The sequence below is a fragment of the Phaethon aethereus genome (genome assembly GCF_964289735.1).
Source record: "Phaethon aethereus genome assembly, contig: HAP1_SCAFFOLD_433, whole genome shotgun sequence".
NCBI classification, from domain to species: Eukaryota; Metazoa; Chordata; class Aves; order Phaethontiformes; family Phaethontidae; genus Phaethon; species Phaethon aethereus.
Window position 1 is genome coordinate 1 of NW_028114077.1, and position 21085 is coordinate 21085.

General features: G+C 57.7%; 5 protein-coding genes across 5 annotated transcripts; 2 read left to right on the plus strand and 3 right to left on the minus strand.

Moving 5' to 3' along the window:
• Positions 1–899: 899 nt before the first annotated feature.
• LOC309416296 (feather keratin 1-like) lies at positions 900–1580 on the minus strand. Its single transcript, XM_082015864.1, has one exon. The coding sequence runs from the start codon at positions 1377–1379 to the stop codon at positions 1002–1004; it is 378 nt and encodes a 125-aa protein (XP_081871990.1). The 5' UTR covers positions 1380–1580; the 3' UTR covers positions 900–1001.
• A 3757-nt stretch (positions 1581–5337) lies between these two features.
• Positions 5338–6597, plus strand: LOC309416292 (feather keratin 1-like). The gene has a single exon (XM_082015861.1). It carries the CDS (start codon positions 6175–6177, stop codon positions 6487–6489), a length of 315 nt encoding a protein of 104 aa, XP_081871987.1. The 5' UTR covers positions 5338–6174; the 3' UTR covers positions 6490–6597.
• A 3458-nt stretch (positions 6598–10055) lies between these two features.
• On the minus strand, positions 10056–10634 carry LOC309416298 (feather keratin 1-like; the record flags this gene model as incomplete). Its single annotated transcript, XM_082015866.1, has 1 exon — positions 10056–10634. The coding sequence occupies exon 1, from the start codon at positions 10431–10433 to the stop codon at positions 10056–10058; it is 378 nt and encodes a 125-aa protein (XP_081871992.1). The 5' UTR covers positions 10434–10634.
• Positions 10635–14731: 4097 nt separating this feature from the next.
• Positions 14732–15572, plus strand: LOC309416300 (feather keratin 1-like). Its single transcript, XM_082015868.1, has one exon. It carries the CDS (start codon positions 15229–15231, stop codon positions 15541–15543), a length of 315 nt encoding a protein of 104 aa, XP_081871994.1. The 5' UTR covers positions 14732–15228; the 3' UTR covers positions 15544–15572.
• Positions 15573–19008: 3436 nt separating this feature from the next.
• On the minus strand, positions 19009–19689 carry LOC309416297 (feather keratin 1-like). The gene has a single exon (XM_082015865.1). It carries the CDS (start codon positions 19486–19488, stop codon positions 19111–19113), a length of 378 nt encoding a protein of 125 aa, XP_081871991.1. The 5' UTR covers positions 19489–19689; the 3' UTR covers positions 19009–19110.
• Positions 19690–21085: the final 1396 nt, after the last annotated feature.

The following is a 21085-nucleotide window of genomic DNA, read 5'->3' on the forward strand; positions in this document are numbered from 1 at the left end:
TGATGTAGCAACGGAGATCCCTGCCCATTGCAGGCAGACTGGACTGGATGATCTTTAAGGGTCTCTTCCAACCAAAACCATTCTATGACCTCTATCATAATACGGCTCTATGAGAAGGCAGACCACCGCACTGTGTTCCACGGGCTTCTCCTTCTCTTCAGACCAAAGTTCCCCAACAAGAGCGACCCTTGGACAATACTTAGTTACGATGGGTTCTCCTGGCCTCTCTGGAAAGCTAGTGCCCCTGTCTTGTCGATACCACATTCCTTCGCGATTACTTGCATCACAGTGTTGAGCGTACTGAGGAGCATGAAGAGGTGTGCACAACAAAGCGGACGGTAGCCACTGAACAATGTAGGGTAATTCCATCCAGACCCGAAGAGGCAGACAAATCTAGAAACGAGAAGATCACCCGATGCAACACTAAGCATACTCAATGTAAGCCCCTGTTGACAATCAGTGCAAAACCATCCCCAAAAACCCCCTCCAGAACCACCACTGAGCAACAAGCCTCTGACTGAGCATCTTGGGACAGCATCTGCAAGGGAAAAGATGACACAGAGGCAGGGGTCTGGATGCAACAGAACTTAATGAGTCAAAAGAGGGAAATGAGGTCAGCCCGAGTGGCGGTCCCAGCGCAGGGGGCAGCAGGGGCAGACAGGAATCTGCACCCCATGGCTGGGGCTGATATTCCGCCAGGTGTCCATGTGCCTGCCCTACAGAGGGAGCAGGGCCGGCAGGTCCTCCCTAGGCTGGCTTTGTGGGGCTCCCCACCCAGGGGAGCACAAGAGAACAAGGGCACGGGAGGGAAAGGAGAGAGCTGGAAATGGGAAAGGCAGGCATGGGCCGTTCTTTTGGAGAGCCCAGGCTGGCCCCGTCCTTTTGCAAGGGGTGTTGGCGTTGCTCAGCTCCTCTGGACGCAGCAAGCCGATGATGCGTCCCCAGTCCGGTACCATGCTGTGGGTCCCTGGCGGCCTTCCCCAGCGCCACGGCCAGCAGCTTTAGCAGGGGAGGCACCTCCTGCCGCAGTAGCGGCTGCCGAAGCCGGAGAGGCCAAAGCCCCCGGAGGAGATGGGCACTCCCTCAGAGCTGAGGATGCTGCCAACGGCAGCGGAGGTGGAGGATCCCACGGCGGTGCTCTGCGGGAAGGAGCTGAGGATGGGGCCGGGCAGGGTCACCACCACGGGGGAGGGCTGGATGACGACGGTGGAGTCCTGGCACTGCCTGACACAGGGCTCGTTGCAGCTGTTGGCCAGCGGGGTCGGGCCGCAGGGCTGGCAGGGCTGGCAGGGCAGGCACGGGCTGTAGCAGGACATGTCTCGGGGCTGGAGGTGCACCTGGGAGAGAGGGCAGGGGAAAGCAGAGCATGAGGAGTGCATAAGGAGCGGTCTGTCACCCCAACACAAGGGAGAAAAGCCACGAGCTAGAGAAGCGAGATGGAGGATATTTAGGGCGGCCCACGGGCTTCTCTTTCCCTTCAGCCCAGAAGAACCCTATCAATAGCAACCACAGCCAGGGAGATCCCTGCCTAGCCCATAGCTCAGGAGACACCTCAGCCAAGGCCCAACTTCTCTCCAAGCCACGCCATCTACCCCTTCCTTCTGACATTACAAGCAGCCCTTGAGCCCGCACAGGACAAAAAGGCAAGTTTGTGCTGAGAAATCCTGGAGGAGGACGAGGCGAAGCACAAGGAGGGAGAGGAGAAAGGGCTTCAGGCTCACCTTGTTCCCAAGGAGATGGAGGCGAGAGGAGTGGATGAGAGAGTGAGGAGAAGGGCCCGCTTTTATACTGCTGCTGCACCGCCCCAGGCCCACAGTCGCTGCACGCCGGCAGCAATTTTCCAACAGACTCACCTCCAAAGCAAAATATCTGACCTAATGGCACGGGTCGTGTTTTGGTTTCCGTCAGCGCTGCCATTTCATTTCCTCGTTTCTGACATGACCATTAGGCCTCAGAGCCTCCTTTCAAGTATCGAGATGAAAGGCCCAAGCATTTCCCCGGTAGGAACACATCAGTACAGGCAGAAGATGTGCTCCAAGTGCTGGAGGGCTCTGTGCAGCCTGGGGGCATGGGTCTGGGGAAATCTGATGGGGTTGTTTTCCCCTCCCTTTGCAGGAAGGTGCACATAACCTCCTAACACTGCAGTCCTCTCCTGCTTGTGTCTCTTTGGTAAAGCCGCCCCCTCTCATAGCAGTCTCCGGGGGTCCCCAGCCAGTGCAATCAGCAGCCTTGTGGCAGGAGAATGTTGCCCTCCCGAACCCTGTGATTCCTCAACAAGCCCTGTGGAGTCGGGTCCCTCCTCACTACCAGAGGGGTGTGTTGAGGCTCGCGGCAGCACCGTGTTCCTCCCATTCTCATCACACCACCATGCACTTTGGTCGCACGCTTTGGACCGCGAGCAGCAGGTGACACATTTCCAGAACATGCTGACTGTCCTGAGAGCCCCCTGAGATGTGGGAGTGCCGGCAAGAAGGTCATGCCTAGGGCAACGGCTGTTGGGGCTGCCTGGAGCTGTGTACTGGGGTACAGCCCAGTGCTCAGAGACGGTTTTCCGGGGCAGGGCTGGAGCTGCCCTGGCCGCAGGGCAATTCACCCTTCGTGGGACACAGGCCTGCACACAGCACGCACTCCCAGCTTGGCCTCACGCCAAAAGGCTGACACACGGCCAATCCAAAATTAGAGTGTGACTCGCCGTGGGTAGGGAGAGTCTATCCCAGGAAGCTTGCTACTGAGGGCATTCCCTTGCCCTCCTGGGACGCGTCCCAGCTGCCTCCCTGTCTGCAGGGCAGGGAAGTGCATCACCTCCTCCATGTAGTCTGAGAGCTGGTTTTGTACCCAGGGCCCTGCTGAGCACATCCCCTCCCTGAGCATCCTCCGGCACGTGGCAATGCAGGGTCCTGCCAGCCTTCCCTCCTCGCGGAGCTGGGGGAAGTTTCCTTGCCTCCCCAATGGTGCTGGGCTGTACTCCAAGCTGCAGCGGCTTCTGGCGTGTGGGAAAGGAGGTGCGCTTATGCCCCAGTGCCCGGGAGAAGACGTATCACATGGGACCCAGGGATGAGTTCCCGCCAGAGCAGGGAGATGTTTTCTGCGACCCTTTCTTTCCCTCTTTCCCTGAGAATTCAGGAGAGCTCCTCACCGCAGACGGGGCTCTTTGGCCAGGAAGATGAGGCCTGTGCGTCCATTCCCTTCCACCCTCAAAGTATCTGCTTGTTCTCCTGCGTATTGCCTGGACCTTTCTTGCTCTTGGACCACGAGATGCCTGAGGCGCTGCCAGCTTTTCTGAGCTCCTTGGCCCTTCTCAGCTGCTTCCATGGCATCCTACCTACCAGCTGCCTGAACAGGCGGAAGTCAGCGTGCCTGAAGTCCAGCGACTGTACTCTGCTACTCGCTTTCCTCCCTGCCGTCAGGGCTTCAACACAAAGTTTCTCAGGTGTGATAGCCACGGCTTCCCTTGACTCCAATGTTCCCAACACAGTTCTTCCCTCTCAGGGCCAGCTGTGCAGCACCCGTTTTTACCCATGACAGATTCGCAGGATCCTTGAGGTTGGAAGGGACCTCTGGAGACCGTCTAGCCCAACGCCCCTGCTCAAAGCACGGTCAGCCTTTGGAGGATGCTCAGGGACAAGACCCGTCAAGCTCCAAAAACCTGCAAGGATCGAGAATCCACAACCTCTCTGGGCAAACACAGCCGGCGCTTCACCACTCTCACACTAACAAAGCCTTTTCTTATGTTTCCCTGGAATTTCCCGTATTTCAGTATGTGCCTGTTACCCCTTGTCCCTTCCCTGGATAGGACTCAGGACACTCTCGCTCTATGTTCTTCACTCCCTCCGATCCACTCTTTTACCCAAAGCTACGAAGCGTGCCCTGGGGCCTTCTCTCCTGCAGGGTGAACAACCCCACCTGTCGCAGCCCCTCCTGCCGCAGGGGCTCCAGGCATTGCACGGGCTCCGTGGCCTTGCTGGACTCGCACCAGTATGGCCGTGCATCTCTCATACTGAGGAGCCACGAACTGGACAGCAGTTGTGGTCTCAGCAGCGTGCAGCCAGGAAGAGGGATCACCCTCTGCCATCTGATAGCAAACCCCTTCCTAACGCAGCCCAGGATGCTGTCGGATGCCATTTCCCCAAAGGTGCGGGCTGCCTCACGATGTCCTTCAGCACCCACGGCCTCTGCTGCAAAGCTCTTTGGAAGCCCATCGGCCCCAGCCTGTAGTGGTGCGGAGGTTCTTCCTCGCCCGCTGCAGGACTCTGCATAGAGGGGTTAAACACTATTGGCCCCAGTAGAGACCCCTGCAATGCACCAGGGGTGAGTGCCTGCCAGCTGCACTTCGTGCCACGCATCACAATCCTCGGAGACCAGCAGCCATGCCAGATTTCAGTCCCCGGCACTGCCCTCTTTGCCAGCCTCTATCTTCTCTGTTGGTCTGCAAGGATGGGGAAGCAGACGGCATCAAGAGCCTTCGTTAGATGAGATGAACAACATTTGCTGCACTTCCCTCACCCACCGCAGCCAGGCACGACATCAAAGGCGGCCATGAGGTTGGTCGGGCCTGCTTTCCCCTCCATAAATCCATGCGGACCACTCACAATCACCTTCTTGTCCTTTCGTCTTGGCAAAGGATGATTTGCTCCACCACCTTTGCAGGGATCGAGGTGAGGCTGACCGGCCTGTCATTCCCCAGCTCCTCTTTCATGCCCTTTATGAAGACAGGAGGCCCGCTGGCTTTCTCCCAGTCCTCAGAGGCATTCTGTGACTGCCAAAGGACTTTCAAAGGGCGCTGAGAGCAGCCTTGCAGGGACACCAGCTAACGCCCTTGCGGGCATGGCATCAGGTTGCCTGCACTCATGTCAGTCCAATCGGTTTGAATGTTTTCCAGACCTGATCCTCCTCTCCCGAGGATAGGTCTTTCCTGCTCCAGACTTCTCCAAGGAATGGCAGGAGCCCGATCTCTCTACAGGAAATCCTGGCAGTAAAGACCAACGTCAAGAACCTTTGGAGTACCTCCATCTTTCCCGTCAGCCCTGCCCTCCACAAAGCTGCTTCGTGCAGTGCTGCGGCTCTCTTTGACCAAGCCTCGCCACTGACCTACCCGGAAGAAGACTTTCCTGGCTGGTGCCCTGCACGTGCTTTGGCTGATTTAACGCCAGGTGAGCTTTGCCTTTTCGCACCCCAACCCTGCATACCCTGACAAGCCTGGCAAACCTTCTCCCCCTTAGCTAAGGGCATCAAGAGGAAAACAGCTGAAACCGCTTGAAACGGAGATGCAACGGCCAGTGACCATTGGAGCGAGCTGAGAGACAGGGAGGAGAGAGAAGCATGTGGCACGTCCTCAGAAAGAGAAGCCTTTGGGTGCTCTGCCGATGCGTGCGGTGCGGGGCAGAGCTGGGCCTCTTCCTGCAAAGGCAGCTGCAAACAATCGCACTTCACTGCCCCAAGCCAACATCCCCTGCCTGCACGGGACCCCTCCTGCACGTGGGGGCATATCCTCCACCTGCACGGACTAGATCTTAATCGGGACATCCTCGGGCCTCTCATCCCAGCACATGAAAGGAGCCTGCATGGCAGGCCAAGCATGTCAGAAATGAGGAAATGAAATGGCAGCGCTGACGGAAACCAAAACACGACCCGTGCCATTAGGTAGGGTATTTTGCTTTGGAGGTGAGTCTGTTGGAAAATTGCTGCCAGCGTGCAGTGACTGTGGGCCTGGGGCGGTGCAGCAGGAGTATAAAAGCGGGGCCTTCTCCTCACTCTCTCATCCACTCCTCTCGCCTCCATCTCCTTGGGAACAAGGTGAGCCTGAAGGCATTTTTCCTCCTGCTCCTTTTGGACTTCCCAGACCATACCTGCCCCTTTGTCCATGCTCCTGGAACTGCTTGTTGTGAGAGCGGGAAGGGAGTAGAAGGTGTGGCATGGGGAGAGGCTGGGTCTTAGCTGATATGAGTCCTGAGCTATGGGCTAGGTAAAGGTCTGCCCTGGGCTTGGTAACTCTTGGAGGGGATCATCTGGGCTAAAGGAAAGAGAAGCCCGTGGGCCTCCCTCCACAGCCTCCATCTCTCTTCTCCAGCTTCTGCCTTTCTCCCTCATGGTGGGCCTACAGGCTTCTCCTCGTACACCCCTCATGCTCTGCTTTCCCCTGCTCTCTTCCCGCAGGTGCACCTCCAGCCCCGAGACATGTCCTGCTACAGCCCGTGCCTGCCCTGCCAGCCCTGCCAGCCCTGCGGCCCGACCCCGCTGGCCAACAGCTGCAACGAGCCCTGTGTCAGGCAGTGCCAGGACTCCACCGTCGTCATCCAGCCCTCCCCCGTGGTGGTGACCCTGCCCGGCCCCATCCTCAGCTCCTTCCCGCAGAGCACCGCCGTGGGATCCTCCACCTCCGCTGCCGTTGGCAGCATCCTCAGCTCTGAGGGAGTGCCCATCTCCTCCGGGGGCTTTGGCCTCTCCGGCTTCGGCAGCCGCTACTGCGGCAGGAGGTGCCTCCCCTGCTAAAGCTGCTGGCCGTGGCGCTGGGGAAGGCCGCCAGGGACCCACAGCATGGTACCGGACTGGGGACGCATCATCGGCTTGCTGCGTCCAGAGGAGCTGAGCAACGCCAACACCCCTTGCAAAAGGACGAGGCCAGCCTGGGCTCTCCAAAAGCACGGCCCATGCCTGCCTTTCCCATTTCCAGCTCTCTCCTTTCCCTCCCGTGCCCTTGTTCTCTTGTGCTCCCCTGGGTGGGTAGCCCCACAAAGCCAGCCTAGGGAGGACTTGCCGGCCCTGCTCCGTCTGTGGGGCAGGCACATGGACACCTGGCGCAATATCAGCCCCAGCCATGGCGTGCAGATTCCTGTCTGCCCCTGCTGCTCCCTGCACTGGGACCGCCACTCGGGCTGACCTCTTTTCCCTCTTTTGACTCATTAAAGTTCTGATGCACCCCAGCCCGTGCCTTTGTCTCATCCCTTCCCCTGCAGACGCTCTCCCACGATACGCAGGGGAAGAGGGGTGTTGCTCAGCAGTGGTTCTGGGAGGGGGTTGTTGGAGATGGCTTTGCAGGGACTGTTAACACGGGCTTGCTTTGCCTATTCTTAGTCATGCATTGGGTGACCCTCTGCTTTCTACACCTCTCTGCCTCTTCTGGGCCTGGATAGAATGACCCGATGCTGGTCAATGACCACAGATAGCTCCTCCAGAGGTGATTCGAGGTCTCCCGCCAAAGCATTCTCTTCTCCATGCTCAACACGCCCTGCGTCCACAACCCCTCCTCCCCAACCAAGTGCTCCAGCCTTCTCAGCACCCTGCCCACCCACGGCTGGACTCACACTGCTTGATCAAGGTCTTTCTTGCGTTACAGCCCAAAACTTGACACAGCATGCCAGATGCCGTCAGGCAAGCACTGAGCAGACTGGGATCGTCCCTCCCATTGATCTCCTGGGTACGCTCTCGCTCATACAGTCCAGGTTGTTGATGACAGTCCTTGCTGTCCAGGAACAGTGCTGGGAGTTGCACCTGTTTTGATGCGGTTACCGCAAGCACCGTTTCCTGGCCCTGCTTTTGGGCTGCAACTTCTCAGCGGTTGAAGGATGTGTGGGGACACAGGGCTGGTTCCTACCAAGCCAGCTTCCGATCAGGACTCTGAGTGGCCACGTATCATTGTGCCCATCTCTGTCCTGCAGCACTTCACTAGCTCCCCTCTGTCGGCTGCAAGTCTCTCCGCAGCCTTTGCTGCTGGTCTACGCACTGCTTTGGAGAGCTCTTGGACAGCCCTGAGACACTCAGTCTGCAGACGCTGCCTCTCTTCCTCCCCCGAGTCTCTCCCTGCCCTTCCGCCCTCCAGAAACATTCCCACGAAACCCTAGGCACAGACAGGGAAGGAGCAGGTCAAGGAGGACATGCACTGCCCATGAGCCTGTGTGGTGTATTGACCCCAGCCAGAACTAAGCACCCACTGGCCCTTCTCCCTCGCCGTGCTTTCCCGGTGGGATGGGGGCAGAACTGGAAGAGCAAGAGTGTGAAATACCCATGGGTCAACATCAGGGCTGCCGAAGAGGGGAAAGGGCAAAAGAGAAAAAAACAAGTGATGCAAAGGCAATCACGCACTATTTAGTGCAGCACTCTGGCTGCACCCAAGGCGTTAGAGTCAACGGCTCAAGGTCCAAGTGGGGGACACCAGTGATGACTGGTGTCCCTCAGGGGTCCGTACTGACACCAATACTGTTGCATATCCTCCTCAGTGACATACATCGTGGGATTGAGTGCATCCCCAGCAAGTTTGTGCGTGACGCCACGCTGCGGGGCGTAACTGATACGCTTGATGGAAGGGATGCTGTCCGGAGGGATCTTGACAGGCTTGAAGAATGGACCCATGTGAAACTCTCATAAGAAGGCAGTTAAACAAGGTCACGTGCAAGGGCCTGCACCTGGGCTGGGGCAAAATAAATGCAGACTGCAGGATAAACGGTTGAGAGCAGCCCTGCAGAGAAGGACTTGGGGATACTGGAGGTTGAAAGATTGGACATGAGCCAGCAGCGTGCACTTGCAGCCCAGAAAACCAGTCGTGCCTGGGCTGCATCAAAAGGAAGCATGGCCAGCAGGTCGAGGGAGGTGATTCTTTGCTTCTGGTCCGCTCTTGTTAGACCCCACCTGGAGCACTGCGTCCAGTCTGAGGTCCCCAGTACAAAAAAGACATGGACCTCTTAGAGCAGCTCCAGAGAAGAGCTACAGAAACAAGCAGAGGGCTGCATCAGCCCTCCTAGGTAGAAAGGCTGAAGAAGCTGGCGTTGTTCAGCCTGGAGAAGGGAAGGCTCTGTCGGGGGAGACCTTACTGCAGCCTTTCAATATCTAAAGGGGACTTATAAGTCGGAAGCCGGAGAGAGATTTTTATCAAGACCTGTAGTGATAGGACAAGGAGCAACAGTTTTAAACCGAAACAGGGTAGATTTAAACTAGATATTAGGAAGGCATTTTTTACAACAAGGGTAGCGTATCACTGGAAGAGGTTGCCCAGAGACTGATGGGACGTCCCATCGTTGCAAGTGTTCCAGGTCAGGTTTGACAGAACTTTGAGTAACGGGATGTAGCAACGGAGATCCCTGCCCATTGCAGGCAGACTGGACTGGATGATCTTTAAGGGTCTCTTCCAACCAAAACCATTCTATGACTCTATCATAATACGGCTCTATGAGAAGGCAGACCACCGCACTGTGTTCCACGGGCTTCTCCTTCTCTTCAGACCAAAAGTTCCCCAACAAGAGCGACCCTTGGACAATACTTAGTTACGATGGGTTCTCCTGGCCTCTCCTGGAAAGCTAGTGCCCCTGTCTTGTCGATACCACATTCCTTCGCGATTACTTGCATCACAGTGTTGAGCGTACTGAGGAGCATGAAGAGGTGTGCACAACAAAGCGGACGGTAGCCACTGAACAATGTAGGGTAATTCCATCCAGACCCGAAGAGGCAGACAAATCTAGAAACGAGAAGATCACCCGATGCAACACTAAGCATACTCAATGTAAGCCCCTGTTGACAATCAGTGCAAAACCATCCCCAAAAACCCCCTCCCAGAACCACCACTGAGCAACAAGCCTCTGACTGAGCATCTTGGGACAGCATCTGCAAGGGAAAAGATGACACAGAGGCAGGGTCTGGGATGCAACAGAACTTTAATGAGTCAAAAGAGGGAAATGAGGTCAGCCCGAGTGGCGGTCCCAGCGCAGGGGGCAGCAGGGGCAGACAGGAATCTGCACCCCATGGCTGTGGCTGATATTCCGCCAGGTGTCCATGTGCCTGCCCTACAGAGGGAGCAGGGCCGGCAGGTCCTCCCTAGGCTGGCTTTGTGGGGCTCCCCACCCAGGGGAGCACAAGAGAACAAGGGCACGGGAGGGAAAGGAGAGAGCTGGAAATGGGAAAGGCAGGCATGGGCCGTGCTTTTGGAGAGCCCAGGCTGGCCCCGTCCTTTTGCAAGGGGTGTTGGCGTTGCTCAGCTCCTCTGGACGCAGCAAGCCGATGATGCGTCCCCAGTCCGGTACCATGCTGTGGGTCCCTGGCGGCCTTCCCCAGCGCCACGGCCAGCAGCTTTAGCAGGGGAGGCACCTCCTGCCGCAGTAGCGGCTGCCGAAGCCAGAGAGGCCAAAGCCCCCGGAGGAGATGGGCACTCCCTCAGAGCTGAGGATGCTGCCAACGGCAGCGGAGGTGGAGGATCCCACGGCGGTGCTCTGCGGGAAGGAGCTGAGGATGGGGCCGGGCAGGGTCACCACCACGGGGGAGGGCTGGATGACGACGGTGGAGTCCTGGCACTGCCTGACACAGGGCTCGTTGCAGCTGTTGGCCAGCGGGGTCGGGCCGCAGGGCTGGCAGGGCTGGCAGGGCAGGCACGGGCTGTAGCAGGACATGTCTCGGGGCTGGAGGTGCACCTGGGAGAGAGGGCAGGGGAAAGCAGAGCATGAGGAGTGCATAAGGAGCGGTCTGTCACCCCAACACAAGGGAGAAAAGCCACGAGCTAGAGAAGCGAGATGGAGGATATTTAGGGCGGCCCACGGGCTTCTCTTTCCCTTCAGCCCAGAAGAACCCTATCAATAGCAACCACAGCCAGGGAGATCCCTGCCTAGCCCATAGCTCAGGAGACACCTCAGCCAAGGCCCAACTTCTCTCCAAGCCACGCCATCTACCCCTTCCTTCTGACATTACAAGCAGCCCTTGAGCCCGCACAGGACAAAAAGGCAAGTTTGTGCTGAGAAATCCTGGAGGAGGACGAGGCGAAGCACAAGGAGGGAGAGGAGAAAGGGCTTCAGGCTCACCTTGTTCCCAAGGAGATGGAGGCGAGAGGAGTGGATGAGAGAGTGAGGAGAAGGGCCCGCTTTTATACTGCTGCTGCACCGCCCCAGGCCCACAGTCGCTGCACGCCGGCAGCAATTTTCCAACAGACTCACCTCCAAAGCAAAATATCTGACCTAATGGCACGGGTCGTGTTTTGGTTTCCGTCAGCGCTGCCATTTCATTTCCTCGTTTCTGACATGACCATTAGGCCTCAGAGCCTCCTTTCAAGTATCGAGATGAAAGGCCCAAGCATTTCCCAGGTAGGAACACATCAGTACAGGCAGAAGATGTGCTCCAAGTGCTGGAGGGCTCTGTGCAGCTGCGGGGCATGGGTCTGGGGAAATCTGATGGGGTTGTTTTCCCCTCCCTTTGCAGGAAGGTGCACATAACCTCCTAACACTGCAGTCCTCTCCTGCTTGTGTCTCTTTGGTAAAGCCGCCCCCTCTCATAGCAGTCTCCGGGGGTCCCCAGCCAGTGCAATCAGCAGCCTTGTGGCAGGAGAATGTTGCCCTCCCGAACCCTGTGATTCCTCAACAAGCCCTGTGGAGTCGGGTCCCTCCTCACTACCAGAGGGGTGTGTTGAGGCTCGCGGCAGCACCGTGTTCCTCCCATTCTCATCACACCACCATGCACTTTGGTCGCACGCTTTGGACCGCGAGCAGCAGGTGACACATTTCCAGAACATGCTGACTGTCCTGAGAGCCCCCTGAGATGTGGGAGTGCCGGCAAGAAGGTCATGCCTAGGGCAACGGCTGTTGGGGCTGCCTGGAGCTGTGTACTGGGGTACAGCCCAGTGCTCAGAGACGGTTTTCCGGGGCAGGGCTGGAGCTGCCCTGGCCGCAGGGCAATTCACCCTTCGTGGGACACAGGCCTGCACACAGCACGCACTCCCAGCTTGGCCTCACGCCAAAAGGCTGACACACGGCCAATCCAAAATTAGAGTGTGACTCGCCGTGGGTAGGGAGAGTCTATCCCAGGAAGCTTGCTACTGAGGGCATTCCCTTGCCCTCCTGGGACGCGTCCCAGCTGCCTCCCTGTCTGCAGGGCAGGGAAGTGCATCACCTCCTCCATGTAGTCTGAGAGCTGGTTTTGTACCCAGGGCCCTGCTGAGCACATCCCCTCCCTGAGCATCCTCCGGCACGTGGCAATGCAGGGTCCTGCCAGCCTTCCCTCCTCGCGGAGCTGGGGGAAGTTTCCTTGCCTCCCCAATGGTGCTGGGCTGTACTCCAAGCTGCAGCGGCTTCTGGCATGTGGGAAAGGAGGTGCGCTTATGCCCCAGTGCCCGGGAGAAGACGTATCACATGGGACCCAGGGATGAGTTCCCGCCAGAGCAGGGAGATGTTTTCTGCGACCCTTTCTTTCCCTCTTTCCCTGAGAATTCAGGAGAGCTCCTCACCGCAGACGGGGCTCTTTGGCCAGGAAGATGAGGCCTGTGCGTCCATTCCCTTCCACCCTCAAAGTATCTGCTTGTTCTCCTGCGTATTGCCTGGACCTTTCTTGCTTTTGGACCACGAGATGCCTGAGGCGCTGCCAGCTTTTCTGAGCTCCTTGGCCCTTCTCAGCTGCTTCCATGGCATCCTACCTACCAGCTGCCTGAACAGGCGGAAGTCAGCGTGCCTGAAGTCCAACGACTGTACTCTGCTACTCGCTTTCCTCCCTGCCGTCAGGGCTTCAACACAAAGTTTCTCAGGTGTGATAGCCACGGCTTCCCTTGACTCCAATGTTCCCAACACAGTTCTTCCCTCTCAGGGCCAGCTGTGCAGCACCCGTTTTTACCCATGACAGATTCGCAGGATCCTTGAGGTTGGAAGGGACCTCTGGAGACCGTCTAGCCCAACGCCCCTGCTCAAAGCACAGTCAGCCTTTGGAGGATGCTCAGGGACAAGACCCGTCAAGCTCCAAAAACCTGCAAGGATCGAGAATCCACAACCTCTCTGGGCAAACACAGCCGGCGCTTCACCACTCTCACACTAACAAAGCCTTTTCTTATGTTTCCCTGGAATTTCCCGTATTTCAGTATGTGCCTGTTACCCCTTGTCCCTTCCCTGGATAGGACTCAGGACACTCTCGCTCTATGTTCTTCACTCCCTCCGATCCACTCTTTTACCCAAAGCTACGAAGCGTGCCCTGGGGCCTTCTCTCCTGCAGGGTGAACAACCCCACCTGTCGCAGCCCCTCCTGCCGCAGGGGCTCCAGGCATTGCACGGGCTCCGTGGCCTTGCTGGACTCGCACCAGTATGGCCGTGCATCTCTCATACTGAGGAGCCACGAACTGGACAGCAGTTGTGGTCTCAGCAGCGTGCAGCCAGGAAGAGGGATCACCCTCTGCCATCTGATAGCAAACCCCTTCCTAACGCAGCCCAGGATGCTGTCGGATGCCATTTCCCCAAAGGTGCGGGCTGCCTCACGATGTCCTTCAGCACCCACGGCCTCTGCTGCAAAGCTCTTTGGAAGCCCATCGGCCCCAGCCTGTAGTGGTGCGGAGGTTCTTCCTCGCCTGCTGCAGGACTCTGCATAGAGGGGTTAAACACTATTGGCCCCAGTAGAGACCCCTGCAATGCACCAGGGGTGAGTGCCTGCCAGCTGCACTTCGTGCCACGCATCACAATCCTCGGAGACCAGCAGCCATGCCAGATTTCAGTCCCCGGCACTGCCCTCTTTGCCAGCCTCTATCTTCTCTGTTGGTCTGCAAGGATGGGGAAGCAGACGGCATCAAGAGCCTTCGTTAGATGAGATGAACAACATTTGCTGCACTTCCCTCACCCACCGCAGCCAGGCACGACATCAAAGGCGGCCATGAGGTTGGTCGGGCCTGCTTTCCCCTCCATAAATCCATGCGGACCACTCACAATCACCTTCTTGTCCTTTCGTCTTGGCAAAGGATGATTTGCTCCACCACCTTTGCAGGGATCGAGGTGAGGCTGACCGGCCTGTCATTCCCCAGCTCCTCTTTCATGCCCTTTATGAAGACAGGAGGCCCGCTGGCTTTCTCCCAGTCCTCAGAGGCATTCTGTGACTGCCAAAGGACTTTCAAAGGGCGCTGAGAGCGGCCTTGCAGGGACACCAGCCAACGCCCTTGCGGGCATGGCATCAGGTTGCCTGCACTCATGTCAGTCCAATCGGTTTGAATGTTTTCCAGACCTGATCCTCCTCTCCCGAGGATAGGTCTTTCCTGCTCCAGACTTCTCCAAGGAATGGCAGGAGCCCGATCTCTCTACAGGAAATCCTGGCAGTAAAGACCAACGTCAAGAACCTTTGGAGTACCTCCATCTTTCCCGTCAGCCCTGCCCTCCACAAAGCTGCTTCGTGCAGTGCTGCGGCTCTCTTTGACCAAGCCTCGCCACTGACCTACCCGGAAGAAGACTTTCCTGGCTGGTGCCCTGCACGTGCTTTGGCTGATTTAACGCCAGGTGAGCTTTGCCTTTTCGCACCCCAACCCTGCATACCCTGACAAGCCTGGCAAACCTTCTCCCCCTTAGCTAAGGGCATCAAGAGGAAAACAGCTGAAACCGCTTGAAACGGAGATGCAACGGCCAGTGACCATTGGAGCGAGCTGAGAGACAGGGAGGAGAGAGAAGCATGTGGCACGTCCTCAGAAAGAGAAGCCTTTGGGTGCTCTGCCGATGCGTGCGGTGCGGGGCAGAGCTGGGCCTCTTCCTGCAAAGGCAGCTGCAAACAATCGCACTTCACTGCCCCAAGCCAACATCCCCTGCCTGCACGGGACCCCTCCTGCACGTGGGGGCATATCCTCCACCTGCACGGACTAGATCTTAATCGGGACATCCTCGGGCCTCTCATCCCAGCACATGAAAGGAGCCTGCATGGCAGGCCAAGCATGTCAGAAATGAGGAAATGAAATGGCAGCGCTGACGGAAACCAAAACACGACCCGTGCCATCAGGTAGGGTATTTTGCTTTGGAGGTGAGTCTGTTGGAAAATTGCTGCCAGCGTGCAGTGACTGTGGGCCTGGGGCGGTGCAGCAGGAGTATAAAAGCGGGGCCTTCTCCTCACTCTCTCATCCACTCCTCTCGCCTCCATCTCCTTGGGAACAAGGTGAGCCTGAAGGCATTTTTCCTCCTGCTCCTTTTGGACTTCCCAGACCATACCTGCCCCTTTGTCCATGCTCCTGGAACTGCTTGTTGTGAGAGCGGGAAGGGAGTAGAAGGTGTGGCATGGGGAGAGGCTGGGTCTTAGCTGATATGAGTCCTGAGCTATGGGCTAGGTAAAGGTCTGCCCTGGGCTTGGTAACTCTTGGAGGGGATCATCTGGGCTAAAGGAAAGAGAAGCCCGTGGGCCTCCCTCCACAGCCTCCATCTCTCTTCTCCAGCTTCTGCCTTTCTCCCTCATGGTGGGCCTACAGGCTTCTCCTCGTACACCCCTCATGCTCTGCTTTCCCCTGCTCTCTTCCCGCAGGTGCACCTCCAGCCCCGAGACATGTCCTGCTACAGCCCGTGCCTGCCCTGCCAGCCCTGCCAGCCCTGCGGCCCGACCCCGCTGGCCAACAGCTGCAATGAGCCCTGTGTCAGGCAGTGCCAGGACTCCACCGTCGTCATCCAGCCCTCCCCCGTGGTGGTGACCCTGCCCGGCCCCATCCTCAGCTCCTTCCCGCAGAGCACCGCCGTGGGATCCTCCACCTCCGCTGCCGTTGGCAGCATCCTCAGCTCTGAGGGAGTGCCCATCTCCTCCGGGGGCTTTGGCCTCTCCGGCTTCGGCAGCCGCTACTGCGGCAGGAGGTGCCTCCCCTGCTAAAGCTGCTGGCCGTGGCGCTGGGGAAGGCCGCCAGGGACCCACAGCATGGTGCCGGACTGGGGACGCATCATCGGCTTGCTGCGTCCAGAGGAGCTGAGCAACGCCAACACCCCTTGCAAAAGGACGAGGCCAGCCTGGGCTCTCCAAAAGCACGGCCCATGCCTGCCTTTCCCATTTCCAGCTCTCTCCTTTCCCTCTCGTGCCCTTGTTCTCTTGTGCTCCCCTGGGTGGGGAGCCCCACAAAGCCAGCCTAGGGAGGACTTGCCGGCCCTGCTCCGTCTGTGGGGCAGGCACATGGACACCTGGCGCAATATCAGCCCCAGCCATGGCGTGCAGATTCCTGTCTGCCCCTGCTGCTCCCTGCACTGGGACCGCCACTCGGGCTGACCTCTTTTCCCTCTTTTGACTCATTAAAGTTCTGATGCACCCCCAGCCCGTGCCTTTGTCTCATCCCTTCCCCTGCAGACGCTCTCCCACGATACGCAGGGGAAGAGGGGTGTTGCTCAGCAGTGGTTCTGGGAGGGGGTTGTTGGAGATGGCTTTGCAGGGACTGTTAACACGGGCTTGCTTTGCCTATTCTTAGTCATGCATTGGGTGACCCTCTGCTTTCTACACCTCTCTGCCTCTTCTGGGCCTGGATAGAATGACCCGATGCTGGTCAATGACCACAGATAGCTCCTCCAGAGGTGATTCGAGGTCTCCCGCCAAAGCATTCTCTTCTCCATGCTCAACACGCCCTGCGTCCACAACCCCTCCTCCCCAACCAAGTGCTCCAGCCTTCTCAGCACCCTGCCCACCCACGGCTGGACTCACACTGCTTGATCAAGGTCTTTCTTGCGTTACAGCCCAAAACTTGACACAGCATGCCAGATGCCGTCAGGCAAGCACTGAGCAGACTGGGATCGTCCCTCCCATTGATCTCCTGGGTACGCTCTCGCTCATACAGTCCAGGTTGTTGATGACAGTCCTTGCTGTCCAGGAACAGTGCTGGGAGTTGCACCTGTTTTGATGCGGTTACCGCAAGCACCGTTTCCTGGCCCTGCTTTTGGGCTGCAACTTCTCAGCGGTTGAAGGATGTGTGGGGACACAGGGCTGGTTCCTACCAAGCCAGCTTCCGATCAGGACTCTGAGTGGCCACGTATCATTGTGCCCATCTCTGTCCTGCAGCACTTCACTAGCTCCCCTCTGTCGGCTGCAAGTCTCTCCGCAGCCTTTGCTGCTGGTCTACGCACTGCTTTGGAGAGCTCTTGGACAGCCCTGAGACACTCAGTCTGCAGACGCTGCCTCTCTTCCTTCCCCGAGTCTCTCCCTGCCCTTCCGCCCTCCAGAAACATTCCCACGAAACCCTAGGCACAGACAGGGAAGGAGCAGGTCAAGGAGGACATGCACTGCCCATGAGCCTGTGTGGTGTATTGACCCCAGCCAGAACTAAGCACCCACTGGCCCTTCTCCCTCGCCGTGCTTTCCCGGTGGGATGGGGGCAGAACTGGAAGAGCAAGAGTGTGAAATACCCATGGGTCAACATCAGGGCTGCCGAAGAGGGGAAAGGGCAAAAGAGAAAAAAACAAGTGATGCAAAGGCAATCACGCACTATTTAGTGCAGCACTCTGGCTGCACCCAAGGCGTTAGAGTCAACGGCTCAAGGTCCAAGTGGGGGACACCAGTGATGACTGGTGTCCCTCAGGGGTCCGTACTGACACCAATACTGTTGCATATCCTCCTCAGTGACATACATCGTGGGATTGAGTGCATCCCCAGCAAGTTTGTGCGTGACGCCACGCTGCGGGGCGTAACTGATACGCTTGATGGAAGGGATGCTGTCCGGAGGGATCTTGACAGGCTTGAAGAATGGACCCATGTGAAACTCTCATAAGAAGGCAGTTAAACAAGGTCACGTGCAAGGGCCTGCACCTGGGCTGGGGCAAAATAAATGCAGACTGCAGGATAAACGGTTGAGAGCAGCCCTGCAGAGAAGGACTTGGGGATACTGGAGGTTGAAAGATTGGACATGAGCCAGCAGCGTGCACTTGCAGCCCAGAAAGCCAGTCGTGCCTGGGCTGCATCAAAAGGAAGCATGGCCAGCAGGTCGAGGGAGGTGATTCTTTGCTTCTGGTCCGCTCTTGTTAGACCCCACCTGGAGCACTGCGTCCAGTCTGAGGTCCCCAGTACAAAAAAGACATGGACCTCTTAGAGCAGCTCCAGAGAAGAGCTACAGAAACAAGCAGAGGGCTGCATCAGCCCTCCTAGGTAGAAAGGCTGAAGAAGCTGGCGTTGTTCAGCCTGGAGAAGGGAAGGCTCTGTCGGGGGAGACCTTACTGCAGCCTTTCAATATCTAAAGGGGACTTATAAGTCGGAAGCCGGAGAGAGATTTTTATCAAGACCTGTAGTGATAGGACAAGGAGCAACAGTTTTAAACCGAAACAGGGTAGATTTAAACTAGATATTAGGAAGGCATTTTTTACAACAAGGGTAGCGTATCACTGGAAGAGGTTGCCCAGAGACTGATGGGACGTCCCATCATTGCAAGTGTTCCAGGTCAGGTTTGACAGAACTTTGAGTAACGTGATGTAGCAACGGAGATCCCTGCCCATTGCAGGCAGACTGGACTGGATGATCTTTAAGGGTCTCTTCCAACCAAAACCATTCTATGACTCTATCATAATACGGCTCTATGAGAAGGCAGACCACCGCACTGTGTTCCACGGGCTTCTCCTTCTCTTCAGACCAAAAGTTCCCCAACAAGAGCGACCCTTGGACAATACTTAGTTACGATGGGTTCTCCTGGCCTCTCCTGGAAAGCTAGTGCCCCTGTCTTGTCGATACCACATTCCTTCGCGATTACTTGCATCACAGTGTTGAGCGTACTGAGGAGCATGAAGAGGTGTGCACAACAAAGCGGACGGTAGCCACTGAACAATGTAGGGTAATTCCATCCAGACCCGAAGAGGCAGACAAATCTAGAAACGAGAAGATCACCCGATGCAACACTAAGCATACTCAATGTAAGCCCCTGTTGACAATCAGTGCAAAACCATCCCCAAAAACCCCCTCCCAGAACCACCACTGAGCAACAAGCCTCTGACTGAGCATCTTGGGACAGCATCTGCAAGGGAAAAGATGACACAGAGGCAGGGTCTGGGATGCAACAGAACTTTAATGAGTCAAAAGAGGGAAATGAGGTCAGCCCGAGTGGCGGTCCCAGCGCAGGGGGCAGCAGGGGCAGACAGGAATCTGCACCCCATGGCTGGGGCTGATATTCCGCCAGGTGTCCATGTGCCTGCCCTACAGAGGGAGCAGGGCCGGCAGGTCCTCCCTAGGCTGGCTTTGTGGGGCTCCCCACCCAGGGGAGCACAAGAGAACAAGGGCACGGGAGGGAAAGGAGAGAGCTGGAAATGGGAAAGGCAGGCATGGGCCGTTCTTTTGGAGAGCCCAGGCTGGCCCCGTCCTTTTGCAAGGGGTGTTGGCGTTGCTCAGCTCCTCTGGACGCAGCAAGCCGATGATGCGTCCCCAGTCCGGTACCATGCTGTGGGTCCCTGGCGGCCTTCCCCAGCGCCACGGCCAGCAGCTTTAGCAGGGGAGGCACCTCCTGCCGCAGTAGCGGCTGCCGAAGCCGGAGAGGCCAAAGCCCCCGGAGGAGATGGGCACTCCCTCAGAGCTGAGGATGCTGCCAACGGCAGCGGAGGTGGAGGATCCCACGGCGGTGCTCTGCGGGAAGGAGCTGAGGATGGGGCCGGGCAGGGTCACCACCACGGGGGAGGGCTGGATGACGACGGTGGAGTCCTGGCACTGCCTGACACAGGGCTCGTTGCAGCTGTTGGCCAGCGGGGTCGGGCCGCAGGGCTGGCAGGGCTGGCAGGGCAGGCACGGGCTGTAGCAGGACATGTCTCGGGGCTGGAGGTGCACCTGGGAGAGAGGGCAGGGGAAAGCAGAGCATGAGGAGTGCATAAGGAGCGGTCTGTCACCCCAACACAAGGGAGAAAAGCCACGAGCTAGAGAAGCGAGATGGAGGATATTTAGGGCGGCCCACGGGCTTCTCTTTCCCTTCAGCCCAGAAGAACCCTATCAATAGCAACCACAGCCAGGGAGATCCCTGCCTAGCCCATAGCTCAGGAGACACCTCAGCCAAGGCCCAACTTCTCTCCAAGCCACGCCATCTACCCCTTCCTTCTGACATTACAAGCAGCCCTTGAGCCCGCACAGGACAAAAAGGCAAGTTTGTGCTGAGAAATCCTGGAGGAGGACGAGGCGAAGCACAAGGAGGGAGAGGAGAAAGGGCTTCAGGCTCACCTTGTTCCCAAGGAGATGGAGGCGAGAGGAGTGGATGAGAGAGTGAGGAGAAGGGCCCGCTTTTATACTGCTGCTGCACCGCCCCAGGCCCACAGTCGCTGCACACCGGCAGCAATTTTCCAACAGACTCACCTCCAAAGCAAAATATCTGACCTAATGGCACGGGTCGTGTTTTGGTTTCCGTCAGCGCTGCCATTTCATTTCCTCGTTTCTGACATGACCATTAGGCCTCAGAGCCTCCTTTCAAGTATCGAGATGAAAGGCCCAAGCATTTCCCCGGTAGGAACACATCAGTACAGGCAGAAGATGTGCTCCAAGTGCTGGAGGGGTCTGTGCAGCTGCGGGGCATGGGTCTGGGGAAATCTAATGGGGTTGTTTTCCCCTCCCTTTGCAGGAAGGTGCACATAACCTCCTAACACTGCAGTCCTCTCCTGCTTGTGTCTCTTTGGTAAAGCCGCCCCCTCTCATAGCAGTCTCCGGGGGTCCCCAGCCAGTGCAATCAGCAGCCTTGTGGCAGGAGAATGTTGCCCTCCCGAACCCTGTGATTCCTCAACAAGCCCTGTGGAGTCGGGTCCCTCCTCACTACCAGAGGGGTGTGTTGAGGCTCGCGGCAGCACCGTGTTCCTCCCATTCTCATCACACCACCATGCACTTTGGTCGCACGCTTTGGACCGCGAGCAGCAGGTGACACATTTCCAGAACATGCTGACTGTCCTGAGAGCCCCCTGAGATGTGGGAGTGCCGGCAAGAAGGTCATGCCTAGGGCAACGGCTGTTGGGGCTGCCTGGAGCTGTGTACTGGGGTACAGCCCAGTGCTCAGAGACGGTTTTCTGGGGCAGGGCTGGAGCTGCCCTGGCCGCAGGGCAATTCACCCTTCGTGGGACACAGGCCTGCACACAGCACGCACTCCCAGCTTGGCCTCACGCCAAAAGGCTGACACACGGCCAATCCAAAATTAGAGTGTGACTCGCCGTGGGTAGGGAGAGTCTATCCCAGGAAGCTTGCTACTGAGGGCATTCCCTTGCCCTCCTGGGACGCGTCCCAGCTGCCTCCCTGTCTGCAGGGCAGGGAAGTGCATCACCTCCTCCATGTAGTCTGAGAGCTGGTTTTGTACCCAGGGCCCTGCTGAGCACATCCCCTCCCTGAGCATCCTCCGGCACGTGGCAATGCAGGGTCCTGCCAGCCTTCCCTCCTCGCGGAGCTGGGGGAAGTTTCCTTGCCTCCCCAATGGTGCTGGGCTGTACTCCAAGCTGCA

Excerpts from the sequence above, each read along its gene's own strand:
- LOC309416296 (XM_082015864.1), bottom strand. The coding sequence starts at position 1,379 with ATGCACTCCTCATGCTCTGCTTTCCCCTGCCCTCTCTCCCAGGTGCAC.
- LOC309416292 (XM_082015861.1), top strand. The coding sequence starts at position 6,175 with ATGTCCTGCTACAGCCCGTGCCTGCCCTGCCAGCCCTGCCAGCCCTGC.
- LOC309416300 (XM_082015868.1), top strand. The coding sequence starts at position 15,229 with ATGTCCTGCTACAGCCCGTGCCTGCCCTGCCAGCCCTGCCAGCCCTGC.
- LOC309416297 (XM_082015865.1), bottom strand. The coding sequence starts at position 19,488 with ATGCACTCCTCATGCTCTGCTTTCCCCTGCCCTCTCTCCCAGGTGCAC.